Below are 19,572 nucleotides of genomic sequence, written 5' to 3'. Positions count from 1 at the left end.
GAGAAAATAATGCAACCCATTTTTTTTTTGTAGTAAAAGGCTATGCAGAGGCTAAGTCATCAGTCATACCTACTGCATTTCCTGCTGAGAGTAAGAATAACACTGTTGCATTTTGCATATATGTCAGACATGCTGCCAAGTGTTCCCTAAATATCATATGTTATTCTATACAAGCAAAAATTGTGAGTCTGTGTGACTGCCTACATCCCACCAAAAAGGAAGTCCATGCAATGGACTGACTTAGAGGATGTTTTCAGTACTATGTTGAAAAGGTTTCTGCCTTGAAGAGCTGCAGGTGTAGACAGTGTATCTGGAGAAATGTTAAACTATGGATGTCATTTGCTTAAGGAGTGGTGCCTTATTTGACGTGCATGTGAAAACGGCATTTAACCTGATGATTTAAAAAGGCTGTTTTTCTGTGCAAATGAATGATTTTTTTTTAAAAAAAATTCAAGATTAGTATCTTAACTTTGGAACACTTTTAACTCACAGAGAACCGTGAAGGCCTCCTGCCCACACTCCATGGTTTCCAGAAGATCTTTACAAATGATGACATATTATTACAATTGTGCTGTGTAATTCTGGTTTATTTTATTGCCAGAATGGGACAACGCACAATTCAATTATTTGAAATAATTTAAAAAAAACATTTTAATTTTTGTCATTCACATTGCATTTTGTCCCTCCTTTGGCATCCTTGCTTTAATGCTTCTATTCCACCATTTCTTTAAAATTAGTGTCACTCTTGTCCAGTGGCAAGTTGGGCATGCCAAGTTGGCCAAAGTGAGTTGTCCTAGACCGGTGATAGTTAACCTTTTTGGCACCGAGTGCCAAAACTGGAGTGTATATGTGGATGCCAGATCACTGTAACCTAGAAGAGAGCAGTTGGCTGGTGCGCATGTGCGTGGCGGCCAGCTGTTCTTCCAAAATCTGCCATGCAGATTAAGTGCCAGCCAACTGGTCTGGCACGCATGCATGCCAGCCAGCTGCTCTCTTCCGGGTTCCAGCGTGCTCACACCAGAACTCGGAAGAGAGCAGCTGACCGATGTGCATACATGCGACAAAACCCAGAAAAGCAGCTGGCGACAGCACGCGGGCCCACAGAGAGGGCTTTGCGTGCCACCTCTGGCACACGTGATTCGCCATCACAGTCGTAGACCCTTTTATTGCTGTGCCTAAAATTTTAATTTATTGTAACCTGCCCAGAATGTTTTTAATTGGGTGGGACATAAAAACTGGATGACTATCCAGCTGACATTGTGGTGGTCACAGAATGAGACTTTATACCAGGCAATGGTATGTAGACTGGAAGGTTCAAATGAGAGTTGGATACGTCAGGAGAAACTTCTGAGGAAGTGCCCTGAGTCACTTCGGGAGTCCTTCGCCCTGAATCCTTTGGGAGTCCTTCAGGAGTAGGGCGGTATAGAAATCCAATAAAATAAATAAATAAATAAATAAATAAATAAATAAATAAATAAATAAATAAATTGGACACTGATGAAATGTCACTGGAATGGCATTGTTTTTCACCCTTGTCATTGTTGCAGCATTGCTTTCTCCATGGTCATGTGGTCAAAATTCTGGCAACTGGCTCATATTTATGACGGATTCAGTGTCCCGGGGTCATGTGATCCCCTTTTGTGACCTTCTGACAAATAAAATCAATGGGGAAGCCAGGTTCATTTTGCAACCGTGTTACTCACTTAACAACTGTTGCAAGAAAGGTCATAAAATGGGACAAATGTCTCACTTAGCAACAGAAATTTTAGGCTCAATTGTGATCGTAAGTCGAGGACTATCTGTCTTTCAAAAAATGGCATCTTTACTCCAGGACTTTCCACCCCAGCCAATCAGAAATCAGAAACCATTCATTTAATGACTGTTCAAAGTTACAACCGCAATTTAAAAAGTGACTTATGACCAGTTCTCATACTTATGACTGTTAAAGTACTGTATCTCCACAGCCCTCAGATTTCAGATGCCTGGCAACTAGCTTCTATTTATGATGGTTGCAGCATCTCTGTGTCCCTGGAATTGTCACTTGCAACCTTCCTAGGGAGTTCAGATAACCAAAGTCAATGGGGCAAGCCAGATTTGTTTAAGTATCGCATGATTCACTTAACAACTGTAGAGATTTATAAAATGGAGCATGGCTGACTTAGCAGCTGTGTTGCTTAGCACTGGGAAGCTTGGGTTCAATTGTGGTTTTAGGTCAAGGATTATCTGTATTGTAGTCCTATTTCAATATATATTTATGGTATGGATTGGTTTCCTTACGAACTTTCTTACTCTGCTTCCTCATTATATCGGTCAAAGAGCACGTGGCGTCTGAGTGGCTAATCTGCCCATATTTTCAGGTTATCATTCCGTTCCATAAGAAGAGCGATGCAAAAATGGCTACTGGGGGATTGCTGGGTGCAGAAAACTTTCACCGATTCACTCCTCAATCTTTGGCCACCATCAAGAAGCGTATCATGGCCAAGAGAGACTTGCCACCCACAGAGAAGCTACGGCCCCAGCTTGATCTTCAGGCGTGCCAGAAAGTCCCTGCCCTTTATGGAAACCCTCCTGTGGAACTTATTGCAGAACCCTTGGAAGATCTAGATCCCTACTATCATGATCACAAGGTACAGTAGCTTATTATGAGTCAATGGCAGTGGTGGGATTCAGCCAGTTCGTATCTATTTGGGAGAACTGGTTGTTGGAAGAAATCTTATTTTGTTTTTTTCCCCCCACTTTACAGGGCTAATCCTGTAAGGAAAGCAGGAAGGAAACATTCTGGTGTTGTTTCTACCCTAATCTTTATTGCTCTGCTTACAGAAACTGCCTCTCTGGTTAACCCTTGTTACATTGTAACAGTTAAAGTGAAGCGCCCATCAACCTGAGTGACGTTGAGTTGGCCACGCCCACATGGTCACATGACCACTGAGCCACACCTACCCAGCTGGTCATTAGGCAGTGGTGGGATTCAAGTGATTTAACAACCGGTTCTCTGCCCTAATGATTTATTCCAACAACCAGTTTGCCAAACTGCTCAGAAAGTTAACAACCGGTTCTCCCGAATTGATGCGAACTGGCTGAATCCCACCACTGTTATTAGGGCAGAGAACCAGTTGTTAAATTATTTGAATCCCATTGCTGGTCAATGGTATCATTAGTGTCATAAGAAAAACAGACATATATTGTGCTGAGCTTTTAAAGAAAATGGGATTACTTTTTTTAAAAAAATGCTTGCTTGAAATTCTTATCGAGTCAGCATCTATCCAAACTTTATTGATCTCAAAAAGTTAATCATGGTTAATTTTCAAGAGGTCTTGGATGGGAGACCACTAGGAAGGCTCAGATTGGATTGGGACACCAGGAATATTGCTACCCATGAAGTAGCAACCCATTTCTATGAGGAGTTCTTGGTGCTCTCTGAGCTTGGTTGTTTTCCATTACCCAAACTAAGCAACACTATCAGTACTAGAAGGTGTTTGCAGAAAGGAGGAGGAGGAGGAGGAAGAGAAGAAGAAGAGGATGGGGAGGACTAAGGAATCCTTGAGATTGGTTGTTTTCTTGCAGTCATTTCATTACCCAAACTAGGTGAAATCATTGGTGCTTTGGGTAATGAAACATCTGCAAGAAAACAACCATACACGGAGAGCACCAAGTCTCCCTCCCCACTCCTTTTTGCAAACACCACTCCCATCTAGGACTGATAATGTTACTTAGTTGGGTCATGAGATATCTGTAAGAAAATCAAGCTCAGAGAGCACCTTCATTTCGACCCTGAGCTACAAATATTCTCCTCCACTGGAATCCCTTCTATACCACTCATAAATCTACATCTAAGAGTCTACAGAGTCACTAGAAATTAATTCAAAAACATGCTTTGTTATTTAAGTCAGGGATTCTTAAATTTTGGGTTGGGTCCAGTGGTGGGTTGCCCCCAGTTATTTGGACCAGTTCTATAGAACCGGTAGTAAAACCGGCAGGAGGCTCCGCCCACTGACGCTGACATCATCAGAAGCGATCTGCGCGTGCGCAGAAGTGAGTGCGTGTGCAATCCCATTGTGAACTGGTAGTAAAGGTAAGTAGAACTCACCCCTGGTTGGGTCCCTCCAGGAGTCATCTGGAATTAGAAAGGGGGGGGCAACTTTTAATGCCAGTTCTCACAGGCAAAGCAAGAGGAATTAAGTCTGAGCTTTGTTCATCACTTTGCTTCTGCCAGACATTGTTGGACTGTTGGGGTTTCAGCAAAGTTTGAGGACTCAATTTAAAAGTTTAAGTCTGCGTTCTAGAACTGCTCCAGTTGTGTTGCTCTGGATTTCTAATCATCCGATTGCACAACTCTTCAAGACCCCGGAATTCTGGATATTCATCCCCTTCTTATGAGGCATGTTTGCATTCTATGTTCACTGAACGTGGTCACACGCATCCTTTCTACATTTTAATTTCTTGACCATAACCGTTGCAATCTGCAAACCTAAAACATCACACCCATGTGTTGTGGTCCGCCAGCAGCCTGCGGGGCTGGCAGCAGAGTCAGACAGTGAGGAGGCTGGGGTGGACCATGGGCCAGTCCTGGAGTCAGGGGGAGGGCCCGGATGGGGGCTCTGCGTCGGAGGCAGAGATGGGGCCAGGGCCATCTGGGAGCGATGCACGGACTCCGGAGCTTCCAGAGGCGGATAGCAGAGAGGCAGAGGAACAGGAGGAGCCTGTTCCTAGTGCACACATGTGAAGAGCTGCCAGAAGGCAAGAGCAGCTAAAGCAAAAAGGACGACTCAGGAGTAAAGCCAGGAGATGATTGGCCCCTCCCAGAAGGCTTAAAGGATCTTTGTCCGAAAACAACATTGATAGGTTTGTTTCTTGTCAGCATCTCTTGCTTCTGAACTTTTGCCAAGAAAAGCCTTTGGCAGGGCGCCAAAGAAGACAAAGGTTGGTGATAAGGCCAAAGGACTGTTTATGAAGAATTTGTTTTGGAATTAATTTGGACTAAGCTGAGAATGAAGTAATTCTCAGCTGTTCTAATAAAATATGTTTGTTTAGGACTGATTGTGTCTGGTAATAACTACTTGGGCCTAGGTCACAACACCGTGTGCCTAACTTTCCCTTTGGAAATAGGGGTTAGTCCTTAACGTACGGCCATTTGTTTCACGACTGGCTGAAGTTATGATGCTTCTGAAGAAAGTGACTTAAAATCAATCATCTCTAGAGATTCTCAATCATCCAGGTTGTCGTTGTCTCAAAGTTGCTTCTCCAAAAAGCAACTGGACTTTCTTTCTTTCTTTTTTTTTTTTTTGGAATTTTTTTTTCATTTTTTAAACAAAACTTAAAACATAAAACAATTATCATCCATTACAATTACAGAAAGTGTATCGATCAGTTACAAATCTTTTGTGCTTAATCCTCTATCCAACATTATCTTATTTAACAGTTTATTACATTATTATTCTCATTTACTAATTATTTGACAATAGTTTATCTTTCATAAGGGAAATAAACCCCTCTTTATATGTTTTATTATTTTATCCATTTCATGATTCATATTTCATTTCCATGCTTTCTTATCTAACCATTGATAAAATAAATCCCATATCAAATAATATTGTTTATCTTCTTGTTCCCTAATTTCAAATGTCAATTTACTCATTTCAGCACACTCCAAAATTTTCTTAATAACATCGTCATCTGTAGGTATCTTCTCTTCTTTCCAGTTTTTAGCAAATACAATTCTAGCTGCCGTTAAAACATTCACAATTAAATATCTCAATTCTTTATTATATATTTCTGGTAAGATCCCTAATAAAAATATCTCTGGTTTAAAGTCAATGTGTTTCTTTGTCATTTTTTCCAGCCATGTGTGGATTTTAGTCCAATATCTTTTGGCTTCTGCACATGTCCACCACATATGGTAATATGTACCCGGAGTCTGATGACACTTCCAACATTTCTCCGATTTATTCTTGTACATTCTGGCTATTCTCGCCGGGGGTAGATGCCACCTGTAAAACATCTTATACAAGTTCTCCTTATATGCTGTTGACATTGTCATTTTATAATTCTGCAACCACAGTTTTTCCCATTTCTCTAAATCAATCCCACGACCAACATTTTTCCCCCATGCAATCATTGTTTCCTTAACTTGTTCTTCTGCCAATTTTACTTCTAATAAGTAACTGTACAATTTCTTAATTACATAGTCATCAGAACCTGTTAAAATTTTATCTAAATTTGTCAAATTATTATAAAAACCCTCCATTTTAGAATCTTTATCATATCTAGACGGTATTTGCATATACGAAAACCAATCCATTTCAGTCTCTTGTTCTTCTAGTTCTTGCTTTGACTTAAGTTCACCCTTTTCATTTAATAATTCACCATATCTAACAATTTGTTCCTTTCTAAATGTTATTGAGTGTGAGACTGCTTCAATAGGAGATAACCAGACTGGAATTTTTAAGTAATGACATTGTTTAATCTTCTTCCAATTTAATAACAAAGATTCTCGTATCATATACCTTCTAAAATAACCCTGTATTTTTGTACTTTTATACCATATAAAAGCGTGCCAATCCAACAACAAGTCATGTCCTTCTGAAGTCAACTATCTAATATTCCTTAATGTTATCCATTCTTTAATCCACATCAAATTACAAGCTTGATAGTATAATTCCCAATCCAGCAAACCAAAACCTCCTCTTAATCTAACATCTTGCAACAGTTTTAATTTTATCCTTGCCTTTTTATCCTGCCATATATATTTTAACACAATTTTATTTAAATCTTCAAAATATTTTTCCCCAACTTAATTGGAATTGTCTGAAATAAATATAAGAGTCTAGGCGGTATATTCATTTTAATAATTGATATTCTCCCTATCAATGATAATTGCAAATTCTCCCATTTTGCCAGATCTGTCGCTATCTGTTGTTTAAGCTTATCATAGTTATTTTCCTTAAGAATACCACATCTTGCTGTCAGATGTATCCCCAAATACTTAACCTTATTTGTGACCTGCATCCTTGATACTTCCACCAACTCTTCTTTCTGTTTTTTTAGCATATTTTTTGTCAAAATCTTCGTTTTATCTTTATTTATTTTCAGGCCTGCCACCTTCCCAAAGTCTCCTATTTTATCTATCAGTTTATTTATAGATTGAAGTAGATCTTCCAAGATAAACACCAGGTCATCTGCAAATGCTTGCAATTTATATTCTTGATTTTGGATTTTCATTCCTTTTATTCCTTTTTCTTCTCTAATATTTTTATTTAGTACTTCTAATGTTAGCACAAACAACAGTGGTGACAATGGGCGACCTTTCTCGTTCCTTTTTGTATTTCAATAAATTCTGTCAGCTCTCCATTTATCATTATTTTTGCTGTTTGTTTGTAATATATAGCTTCTATGGCTTGAACAAATTTCTCTCCAAAGCCCATCTGTTTCAATTGTAATATCATAAATCGTCAGTTCACATTGTCGAAGGCTTTCTGTGCATCTAAAAACATCAAAGCCATTTGCTTTTCTGGGTGCGTCTCATAGTATTCCAAAGTATCCAGAATTATCCTCATATTGTCCCTAATCTGCCTTTTCAGCAGAAATCCATTTTGATCTGAATGTATAAAATTATTTAAATATCTTTTAAGTCTTTCTGCTAATATTGTAGCGAAGATTTTATAATCTGAATTTAGCAGAGATATAGGCCTATAGTTTTTGACTTGTTGTAAGTCGGTACCCTCTTTTGGAATAAGTGTAATATATGCTTCTAACCATGAGTTGAGTATTTCCTTCTTTAATATTACTTCATTCATAACTTATAATAATGGGAAACTCAATGATTCCTGTAAAGTCCTATAATATTCCGCTGGTAGTCCATCAGGACCTGGTGCTTTCCCACTTTTTTGTTTTTTGATTGCTTCGGTCAATTCCATCATCGTTATATTTCCTTCTAGCATCATCTCGCATCTTTTGGAATCTGGGGTAAGTTCGCCTTGTATAAATATTGTTTAATATTTTCCTCTTCTATCTTCTCTTTTTTATATAGTTTTTATAGTAGTCTTGTACAATGTTTTTCTTCTCCTCATTTCCAAATCTAATTTGTCCTTGTTCATCTATTAATTGTGATATTTTCCTTGAGTCCCTTTCTTTTTTCAGTTTATATGCTAGCCATCTGCCTGGTTTATTAGCATCTTCAAAATATTTCTGTTTTGCATTCCTGATTTTTTGTGCTAAATCTTCTTTCTCTATTAATCCCATTTTATGTTTAATTGTGTCCATTTTCATTTTAATGTCTTTTTTTTGTGGGAACTTCTGCAGTTCTTTTTCAAATTTCTTATAATCATCCTCTAACATTTTATATGCTTGTCTTTTTTTAATATTTCTTTTTCTTGTATAATCAGGCCTCTGGCATAGGCTTTCATAGTGTCCCACAGATTCTGCATTGATGTATCCTCTTCTATTTTCTTTAAAGAAAAAAGCTAATTCTTTCTCCATTTTCTGTAGAAAGTCCTTTTCTTTTAATATTGTAGTATTTAGAGTCCATCTAGACCTTCTCCTTTGTCCTTTCCATCTCACCATCATTGGATTATGATCTGCCCAGGTGTTAGCCTCTATGGCTATTTCTTCTATGTTCGAAGTCAAATCCATTGTCAACCATATCATATCTATTCTGGACCATGATAAATGTCTATTAGAATAAAAAGTGTATTGTCTATTTTCTGTGTTTCTTTCTCTCCAGATATCTTTTAAGTTTATTTCCTCTATCATCTTGAAAAAAGATTTCGGCAAAATTTTTCTCCTTTGTTTTATTGTCTTTTGTGTATTATAGTCCATTTTCTCATCTACTATTCCATAGAAATCTCCCATCATACAGATGTTATCATAGTCCAGCTGTATTAATTTCATATGTAGTTTTCTATAAAAAATTTCTTGGTTGTCACTAGGAGCATAAATCGCTGTTAACAATATTTTCCTATTGTTGTCTGTCATTTCCACCATCAGAATTCGTCCTTCTCCATCTTCATAAATTTTTTCCATTGGTATTGTATTTTTGATATACAAAACCACACCTCTTTTCTTACATTGTGACAATGAAGCAAATAATTTCCCTAGTTTAGGCTGTACCAAAAGTAATTCATGCTGCTTTTTGATATGTACTTTTTTTTATTGAAAAGTTTTTATTTTATAAACAAACATACATACAATATATAATCAATCAATCAGTGTATCGTCTGAATACATCTTTTTTCCTCTTACTCCTCCAATATTTATCATATCGTGATATTATCATTTCATTTGTTGTAACATTTTCCCCACATTTACTTTTATATTTGTACCTTTATCTATTCAACAATTTTATCCCAACCCAACCCTCCCCCCTCCCCCCCCACTTCGCAGAGCAAAAACAGGGTATAACATTTAACAAGCAAAAGCTAAAATATACTAACCTACTACAAAGTTTAAAACTCCCTCACACTCTTTAACTCCTCTTTTGCAAATTCATCAACCTCCCTTTTGTAAATTCTCAAAATCAATTGGGTTAAATTCTTTCTTCCTGAATATAAAAGCCTTTTTCTTGGTATATAATCCAATAACTTTAACAATATTACAAGCATTAACAAACACTGATAAGTTTCATTTTCATCCCTCAAACACCTTTCTTTTTCAACATTGCTCCCTAATAAGATTCTAAATTAAACATTTATCCTCTTTATTCCTTCATAAACCAATTATCAATTTCTAACCATTCAGCATTAAAAATTCTAAATTAAACATTTTAAAACTTTAAACATTTTATCACCTATACCTTTTAAAATAATATAATCTTATATTAAACATTTTAAAAACCTCTTAATGCATTAATAAGACCTTCTTAATTCATTTCTCAAAATATAAATTTCAAAACCTTCAGGAAACTATCCCTTAAATTTTTAATTAACCATTTCTATATTTTTTCCAGTCCTTCTTCCTCAATCAACATTGCTCCCTAATAAAGTTCTAAATTAGACATTTATCCTCTTTAATCCTTCATAAAATTAAACATTTTAAAACTTTAAGCATTTTATCTCATATACCTTCTTAAAATACTATAATCTTATGTTAAACATTTTAAAAATCTCTTAATGCATCAATAAGACATTAAGTCATTTCTCAAAATATAAATTTCAAGCCCTTCAGAAAGGTATCCCTCAAATTTTTAATTAGCCATTTTAATACCTTGATAACTCTTAAAAAGCTATCATTTTTACCTCGATAACTCTTAAAAAGCTATCATTTTTATATCCAAAACCAATTGTAATAACACACTTCCTTTATATTATTATCTTAGAATAAACTTTAAAAATACAAATTTAATTAAGCTTCTCAACCTATTGCCAAAATCCTCCCAAAAAAAGATTAATCTTCAGTTCTTCCCTTCTTTCTGTATTTTTTCCAGGCCTTTTTCTTCGATAATTCTTTCTTCTTCAGCATTGCTCCTCCTCCTGTTTTTATTTTTGAAAATTTTAAAATTTGGATTTGAGGTTGATGTCTCTTTGAAAGTTTTTGTCTTCTTAAAGTTATTTCATTTAATTTGAAACCCCCATAAATCTCTCTCAAGTCCTCCTGATTAAATTCTTCCAGATTCCTTTGCTTTCCCCTCTTGATCTGGAAAGCATCCTTTTTATCCAAAGTCACATTAAACTGGATTTCTGCCCCATCTTCTTCCAACAGCTCACTACTGTCTAACAAGCTTTGAAATGATACTATATTCTCCTTTGTCTCCATGTTTTGAGTCAAAACAGTTTCCTCTTCCTGAGACCTTTCATCAAAAAAATCTTTAAGACTTTCCAGTAAAGCAGTGGTTTGTGACTCAAAAATTTCATGTATTATAACTCTTATTGGTGTATTTGCTGGTGTGTGTAATAATAGTCCTTCAGCACTTTCAAAGGTACCAGCTATTTTCTTTTTTTTCAAAGTCCAATTATTCACACAATTTAAAAATGTAAATTAGTTGAAATCAATTCCATAGTCTTTTGCTTTCTGCTTCCACTTTAAATCTTTTTCTTAATGTGTAATCCGGTAGTTATTAACAATGTTGCAAATGTTAAAAAGCCCTTTCACTGGTAAGTTTAGTTTTCACACCCTCAGGCGCCATTTCCCCCCCTTTTTAAACAGAGTTAAAGCTCAATACTTGCTTTTTGTCGTTCTCCTGATTTTGCTCTGCCAGCATCCAAAGTCATGATGTCTTATAAAACTTAAAATTGCATTGCTGGTGTGGTCACTATGCCTAGGTCTGCAAAAGGCAGACTCACCCCGGATCTGGAGCTAACGAAGGGCTTTCAGGGAGCTCTCACCCTGCAAACCCCAGGCTCAAAAAGAAAAAAACCTGGGGAGCTCTACCCAGACCCTTCTGCTCTTCTCTCCCCCTTTTTCCCAGGGGGAGATTTTTTAGCCGCTAGACAGCTGGTTTTCGCTGTTCTAGCGGCTATACAGATCGCGGGGCTGGAGCTCCTACAGGAGCGTCTGTTCGGCGTTCTTAGAGCCACCGGAAGTCCTTGATATGTACTACTTGTAAACAAATTATATTGATTTTTAATTTCTCCAATTTGTGGAATACTTTCCTTCTTTTAGTTGCCATATTAAGTCCATTTATGTTCATTGTAATTAATTTTTTCTCCTCCATGTTTATACTTTATATAAGGGTTTTGCTGATCTGGTGGATCTCAGTTCACGCTGTTCTTTATATTCTATGGCACCTCCTACTGCACCCTCTAGTGCACCCTCCTCCTTTTCCATCATCACTAGATCTTCTTCTTGTAGTTGGAGCAGTGTCTCTTCCTTTCTTGGCTCAGCATCTTTTTCTCTTAGATATTCCACCAAAAATGCTTTAGCTCTATCGATTGAATTTATTTTAAATCTTTGCATTTGCCATGTAAACATCAATCCTTCTGGTATCAGCCAGCTGTAGTCCACTCCTTTCTGGAGCAATATTTTTGTTAAAAATTGATACTCTCTTCTCAACTCTCTTACTCTTCTCGGTATTTGCTTCAGCACTTGTATTGCAATGCTTTCTCTTTTGCATTCTGCAGTGTTTGTGTTTTAATTGACTTTTTGGTAAATCTTATATGGACTTCTCTTGGTAATTTATTTCTCATTGCGTATCTAGTATATACTCGATACATCTCATCAACACCATCCAACATTTTTTCTTTAGGAATTTCTAAAGCTCCTGCACGAATTTCTATCATTTTTTCTGCCAAATTTTCTCCTTTTTCTTCCTCCACATTTTGAAATCTTAAGTAAAATTCTGATTTATCCATCTCCCATCCTAAGTCACTTCTATCGCGTTCAACTTCTTCTAATCTATTTTCCATGTCTCTGATTTTTTTGTCTCTTTGTTCCTCCTTTTCTTCAATTTTTTCAAGTCTATCTTCATATTTCTTCATCATCTGTTGTATATTCTCCACTTTTTCATCTGTTTTCTCTATTTTTGATTTTATATCTTGTATTCCTTGCAAAATCATCTGCATTGTCACATCCTTTTCTTTCTCACATTCTTTCTCCTTTTCTTGCTGCATCATTGCCTGAATTGATCATTGTCCTCCCGCTGGTGATGAGGAAGGGTCGATCCAGCAGAGCTAACAACTGCTGCTTTTTTGCTCATTTCTATAGATAATCCAAATCAAACATAGAATAAAGTGTCTTCAGGTTCGTCTCAACCCTAATCCATTTTTAAAAATGGCAGGAGATTAAAGAAAAAGTAAAAAAAAAGAAACAGTAAAAGACCAAAAAGAAAAAGGGAAAAAGAAAAAAGAAAAAAAAAAGAACACTCTTCAGGCTCTTGTGTGCCCTAATCCAATCACATGAGATAGCCAAAGACAAATTCAAATAACAATCCCCAATCAGTAAATAAAAAAAGCCGGGGGGAAAAAAAGAGGAAAAGGGGAAAAAATCTTCAGGCTCTTGTATGCCTTAATCCAATTGAATAAACACGTATTGTGAAGGAGTGAAAGGGGGGAAAAAAAGGGAGAAGAAAAAAATATATATGTTCCAACAATTTGAAAATAAAAATATTGGAGAAGTGGAAAAGTTAAAATAGAAAGGGGAAGGCTTTCTGTCTAAATTAAAAGTCCACAACTGTGTAACATTCAAAGTCTGTTTCCTGTGCCACACTTAATTTAACAGCTCTCTTTTCCAAAGTCGCTGTTATCTTCTTCTTTTCAGTTTTAATCACCTTTCAGCAATGTTTTTCCCAGCAGAGCATTTGTATAAACAATCTTGTAGACACTCTTTGATGTTCTTTTAAATTTTATTTATGAGCTGGCCCATAACACAGTTGCTACTTTCTTTCCTTTCCCCTCAGTTAAAAAAAACAAGCAGAAAATACAATGTTTCAGTCCACTAGATGGCAATGTCTCTTATTTCTTCCACTTCTTGTTCTATTTCCAATTAACAATCAGACAAAAAGAGAGTTAAAAAGTAAAAGTCAACCAAAAACAAAAATGACAAAGCTAATTCCAAAATTTATAAACTCAAAATGCATCAAGAGTTTAGTATTTAACCAAACAAAAAAGCGAATCTCCTTTCAATCCAGTCCAGTCCAAATTAAAATAAAACTTTCCACTGGCATCCACACATGAAAATAGTTTGTATTTTAGGAGAATTAACTTAAATTCAAGCTCAATTCCGCCGCCATTTTACTTCTATATTTAGTTCTAGTTGCATTTGCTCTTCAGGGTATTCTTAAAATCCAAGTTTAAAAAGCCTCTCACCAGATCGTAACACTTTCACTCATTTTCTTCCGTTCGGAGCTATCCCAACTTCAGCAGCTTAATGAGTGCCTCTTCAGCGCCGGAAAAAAGAGCTTCTCCTGGATCAACCAGGGACTTTGCGGTGTCCCTGGGATCAGCAGGATGTGCCCTTCTCTATCACTCTCTCAGCAGGACAGTGAGGTCCAAATTGGACCATCCAGCGGTGGAGATATCGGTGGTGGTTTCGGAGCCCCGAAACTTCCCATCGTTCCGTTGCGACGCCAGCCCCGCCTCCAGGCAACTGGACTTCCTTGTTTTTTTCCTTGAAAATGTTTTGTTTCTCATCCAAGAAGCTGAAGAACTGAAGAAGCTACTTGGATGAGAAGCAAAATGTCTTCAAGAAAAAAAATCAAGAAAGCCCAGTTGCCTTTTGGAAAAGCACCTTTGGGACAACCAGTCTCCAATTTGATTATTGACTCTTGCAACATCCCTATGGTCAGGTGATCAAAATTTGAGTGCTTGGAAACCGGCATGTATTTAGAATGGCTGCAGAGTCCCAGAGTCAACTGGCTTCTGATTGGCAATGGGAGAACCTGGATTTGCTTAATGTGATGATTTGCTTAACAACAGCAGCAAAAGAAGTCATAAAATCAGGCACAGTTGACTTAATGATTGCATCATTTCGCAAGGGAAATTCTGGTCCCCATTGTGGTCATAATCAAGGACTACCTGTAGGTGGTGCTGTTTTCTCTGCCAAAGAGCATAGACTTTATAAAATGACTTACAGGTAATCCTCAATTTACAAAAGTTCATTTAGTGACCATTCAAAGTTACAGCGGCACTGAAAAAAGCGACTTATTACTGTTTTTCACACTTACAACTGTTGAAGCAAATTCAGAGGCTTGGCAACTGGTTCATATTTAAGACCGTTGCTGTGTCCCAAGGTCAAGTGAGCAACTTTTGTGACTCTCTGCCAAGCAAAGTGAATGGGGCAGCCAGATTTACTTTTAACAACCAGGTTACTAACTTATCAACCACAGTGATTCACTTAACAACCGTGGCAAGAAAGTTCATAAAATGGGGCAAAACTCACTTAACAAATGTCTCACTTAACAACAAAAATTTTGGGCTCCATTGTGGTCGTAAGTCGAGAACTGCCTCTTCTTGGGAAGCAACCAGGTTTTATGAGACTCTTTCCAGTTAATGTCTTTCTTTTTTCTTCTGCAGACATTTATGGTCTTGAACAAAGGAAAAACAATCTTTCGATTTACTGCCACACGGGCTTTATACATCTTCAGTCCTTTCCACCGAATCAGGCGGATGACAATTAAAGTTTTAATTCATTCATATCCTTTATGTAATTGCTTCCTCTTCACCTCACCTCTGTTTTCATTCTGGCTTTTTTTTTGTTTTGATGAGGAAGCCCAGTAACGGGTTCACTGCCCCGTTGCTGGGTGGGTGTGGCCATAGTGGGTGTGGCCTAGTCAGCCGCCTGCACCAAGGGGGGGGGGCATTTTTCACCTCTCCGTACTCAGGAGGCTTTCCTCGAGCCTCCGGGGAAGGCGAAAACTGCTTCCCCTGGGGTCTGGAGGCCCTCCAGAGGCCGGAAACAGGCTTGTTTCTGGACTTCCAGAACCTCCAGTAGGCCCGTTTTTTTCCCTTCCAGACCCTTTGCGTGGCCCTTGCACTTACTGGAATGATGAACGGGCCGCGTGGAGACTGCTGGAAGGGGCGGGGTGGGATGGGTGTGGCCAGCCAGGGGTGGCATTTGGGGGTTCGCCGAACTCCAGCGATCCTTGGCTAGAGGATCGTCTGAACCCTGCTGAACCCCCAGGAGCCCACCCCTGAGAAAATCCCTATGTTCTCCAGGAGAAATAAAAGAAAATACTTGGTGTTCAAAGGTAAAATAAATTTTCCTCGAGCTAGTTCAGAGTCATTTATTTGCATCTCTTTTAAATAACTCAGGAATCGGGATCTCCCCAAGAGCAACAATTTTATGTGGACAATATTTGTAGGCTATGGACAGTGAGGATTAGTGTCATGTTCTCAAAACATCATTTTCCTGAACTCCTATAATTCACATTGTTTACTTGGTTTATCATGATCACTATTTTAACTAACTGCGTATTCATGGCTCTTTCGGATTCATCACAGACAAACAGCAAAGAGAACTCTTCAAGCAAATACGTTGAGTAAGTAGTTTTAGCAATATTATTGCACTTTCATTCTAACACAATATTGCATTAAAAAATGGTGAAAAAGGTAAAGGAGTCCCTGCAGATTTTACTCCGCTAGTTGTTGCAGACTGTAGGAGGCGCTGCTCATCTCCGTTTCAAGGCCATCGAGCCAGCGCTGTCTGAAGACATTTCCGCGATCATGTGGCCAGCATGACATCATGGAACGCTGTTACCTTCCCACCAAAGTGGTGCCTATTTATCTACTCACATTTGCATGCTTTCTAACTGCTAAGGTTGGCAGGAGCTGGGGTGAAAATGGGAGCTCACCGCATTGCGTATTGCTTGGGTCTTGAACCCAGGCTGTCAGCTTTCTACTGACAAGCCCAGCATCTTAACCATTGAGCCACCACACCATCCATTAGGAGATAAAAATATATATCCTCCTCCAAATGTTCTATAAACTTTAAGAACGTTCAAAGAGTAACAACAGACAGAGCAGTGGTAGTTTGCTACCAGTTCGCCCCGGATCAGGCGAACTGGTAGCGGTGGCAGCGGGAGGCTCCACCCACCCACCTGTGCATGCGCAAAAGCATCACACACCCACACAAGCACACCCACACCCACAAGCGAACCGGTAGTGACTGGTTTTGAAACCCGCCCCTGAGGCAGAGAGGCGTCTTGTCTTAGTGTGTTTTAAATTAGTGTGTTTTTATCTAGAAATTGTGTACATGTGCATGTGAGAGAGAGAGGACTAGCACTCAATATTTCAAATTCATTTTGCCTAAGTATTTATTTGCCTATAGTAAAATCACACCTTCCAAATCTACAGGCACATCTACAGGTAGATTTTGACAAACCAACACCTGCACTTTTCAAAAGTTGTGTTGTGATTTCAAAATAATAAACCAAACACATTACTTGTGTTTACTTGGGTCCTTGATCACTTAGCAACCATTCAAAGTTATGACTGACCCCCTGCAAAGGTACTTATGACCTAGTTTCAAAGTTCCAACAGCCCCCTATAGCCATAGGCACTTGGCAACCAGCTGTCAACTCGCAAAACTTTCCTGACCTGGTCCCGAGTTGCCATAGTCAGGGGGATGGAGAATCGAGCCTTGCAGCTGCATTGGGGAATTTGCACCTCACATCCTAGCCAGCCAAAATCAAGGCCATCTCCACAGAAACCAGTAACGGCTGGAGGGAGTGATTTCTTTGACCCACGAAATTACTTCATGGGGGAAATGTGACTGATGGCACACCTTGTGGGGAGGGGAAAGTAGGGTCAGAGGCAAGGCGCGAATTGAGTGAAGTCAGAGTTGGCTTCACTTGGTCCGTGCCGACATGACACTCCTAATAAACAACTGGATTTTTCTTGAAACGTTGCTTGAGGCTCCTGATTTCATTAGGACATTAGTCAGAATCCTGATACCAGGCTTCATTTGTCTGCAATGCCCTGTCATGTGACAATGGCTCCAAAGAGCTGTGTTGGTACAGTGGTGCAGTTCAATCATGACCAACTCAAGATTGACTCAACCTTCCATCCTCCCGAGATGGGTAAAATGAGGATCCAGATTGTTGGGAGCGATAGGCTGACATTTGTAAACCATTCAGCTGTAAAGCATTGTGAAGCAGTATATAAATCTAAGTGCTATTGCTATAATAACATTTTTTTCTGAAAACCAGTATTTACTTGCAGTTCTGGCAAAGCTCACCCCATAATGAACAATGGCTTTGCTTAACGACTGCCACAAAGAAAGATCATACAATCGGGTCAGTCAGGTGATGATGTGTTTTATGAGTGTCATGACATACAACCATAATGAACAAACACCATTACGGTCGTAAGTCGAGGAGTACCTATAAAGTAATAAATATTATTTATGAGAAACATGCACACTAGGAAAATTGTGTGGGACTGCTTGGGAAGCATGCTAGAAAATGCACAGATGCTCTTGCTGAATTTATAAGATGATGAAGAAGTGGAGATGAGATAAATTTCCATTTGGAAAAACAACTGTAACAGTGAAAGCGATGGAGGCTCTGGTTTTATCAGCAAAAATGTGCCACATCTTATATAAGAACTGAAGTAACCCAAAATTTTCTATGACTTCCTGGAGAGATATTTGTTCCAAGACAATAGCAACAGCACTTAGACTTATATACCGCTTTGCAGTGCTTTACATCCCTCTCTAAGTGGTTTACAAAGTCAGCCTATTGCCCTCAACAATCTGGGTCCTCATTTTACCCACCTCAGAAGGATGGAAGGCTGAGTCAACCTAAGCCTGGTGAGACAACAAAAATATAAGTACAGGTAATCCTCGAGTTACGAATGTAATGGAGCCTGGTAATTACATTCATAACCAAGCATTTGTAGGACTGAATCACGTAACTTGAATGTGATCACTCCCTGCTTTTGCCCTCACATTCGCTAATTGAATGTGCGGGTCATTAAGCGCATGAGATATCTCAGCCTAGTGCTTCTGACTCAAGGCTTCACCCAAGGCTTCCCCCGACCCCCTGAGATATCTCATACTCCGTCCCTCCTGCTCAACTGGGTCACTTATCTTACTTAGATCTTGATGATCAACAGAGCTGTCTCCTCTCCAGCCTTGAGCCAAGGCTTGCCAAAGCTGTAGGGACAAGATGTTATGTCCCCCCAGGCTTTGGTTGTCTTTGCAAAAAGTTTTTGCTGACGAGAACGGAGCTCGGGAGGGGCATGTGTGTCCCTCCAGGCCTCCGTTTATGGCTGGAAAGGCCTTTCCTCAAGAACTTTGCCAATGAGAACAGAGCATGGGGTGACTCAGGGGCTGGGCGAGGCTGATCATAAATTGAGGACTACCTGTAGCCATAAATGTGAGGTGAATTCCTCACATGAATTCCTCCAAGATCTCTAGGTGGGATCTGGCATTCTTGCCCAAAATTTTCTTAGGGGCAGACTTTTTTTTTTTTAATTTGATTTATATGCCGCCCTTCTCCGGAGACTCAGGGCGGCTTACAATGCGTTAAGCAATAATGTACTGGCATCCAAGGTCTGAAACACTGCTGACCCTACTTTGCATTTTAACTCTATTCAGGTATACTTTCACTGGAATTTATACTTTTGAATGTCTGATCAAGATTCTGGCAAGAGGGTTCTGCTTGAATGAGTTCACTTTCCTCCGGGACCCGTGGAACTGGCTGGATTTCAGTGTCATCGTGATGGCGTAAGTCCCACCTTTCTCCTTTGATCAACCTATAATTAAGGAGCGAGTGGGCCTCCTTAGTTTTTTCCTCAAGAGTTGACAGTATTTATTTATTTATTGTTGGTTTGTTCCATGGCCCTTCCTTATTCTTCCAGCCCAAATACTGGTATCTCAGCAGCTTGCTTATTTGTTTATTTGTTTATTTATTTATTTATTTATTTATTTATTTATTTATTTATTTATTTATTTATTTATTTATTTATTTATTGGTTCGATTTATTTGCCGGCCTTCTCCGGAGACTCAGGGCGGCTTACAATGCGTTAAGCAACAGCCTTCATACTTTTGTATATACCTGCTTAGTAGGGCTTTCGGCCCCCCGCTAAGCGGTGTTCTTTTTTTATACAAAGTCAGCTTATTGCCCCCCCACAATCCGGGTCCTCATTTTACCTACCTTAGAAAGGATGGAAGGCTGAGTCAACCTTGAGCCTGGTGAGATTCGA

General features: G+C 38.7%; 1 protein-coding gene across 1 annotated transcript in view; it reads left to right on the top strand.

Moving 5' to 3' along the window:
* Positions 1-2,393: 2,393 nt before the first annotated feature.
* LOC117654779 (sodium channel protein type 5 subunit alpha-like) overlaps positions 2,394-19,572 on the top strand; it is an 82,143-nt gene continuing 64,964 nt past the window's right edge. Inside the window, exons 1-4 of the mRNA XM_087893691.1 lie at positions 2,394-2,627; positions 14,940-15,058; positions 15,794-15,904; positions 18,964-19,092. Coding sequence (XP_087749817.1) covers positions 2,394-2,627; positions 14,940-15,058; positions 15,794-15,904; positions 18,964-19,092 — 593 coding nt within the window. The remainder of the gene's footprint in view (positions 2,628-14,939; positions 15,059-15,793; positions 15,905-18,963; positions 19,093-19,572) is intronic.

Source organism: Pantherophis guttatus, chromosome 4 (genome assembly GCF_059756535.1).
Source record: "Pantherophis guttatus breed Tessera chromosome 4, ASM5975653v1, whole genome shotgun sequence".
Taxonomy (NCBI): Eukaryota; Metazoa; Chordata; class Lepidosauria; order Squamata; family Colubridae; genus Pantherophis; species Pantherophis guttatus.
This window is presented reverse-complemented; position numbering and strand designations above follow the sequence as displayed.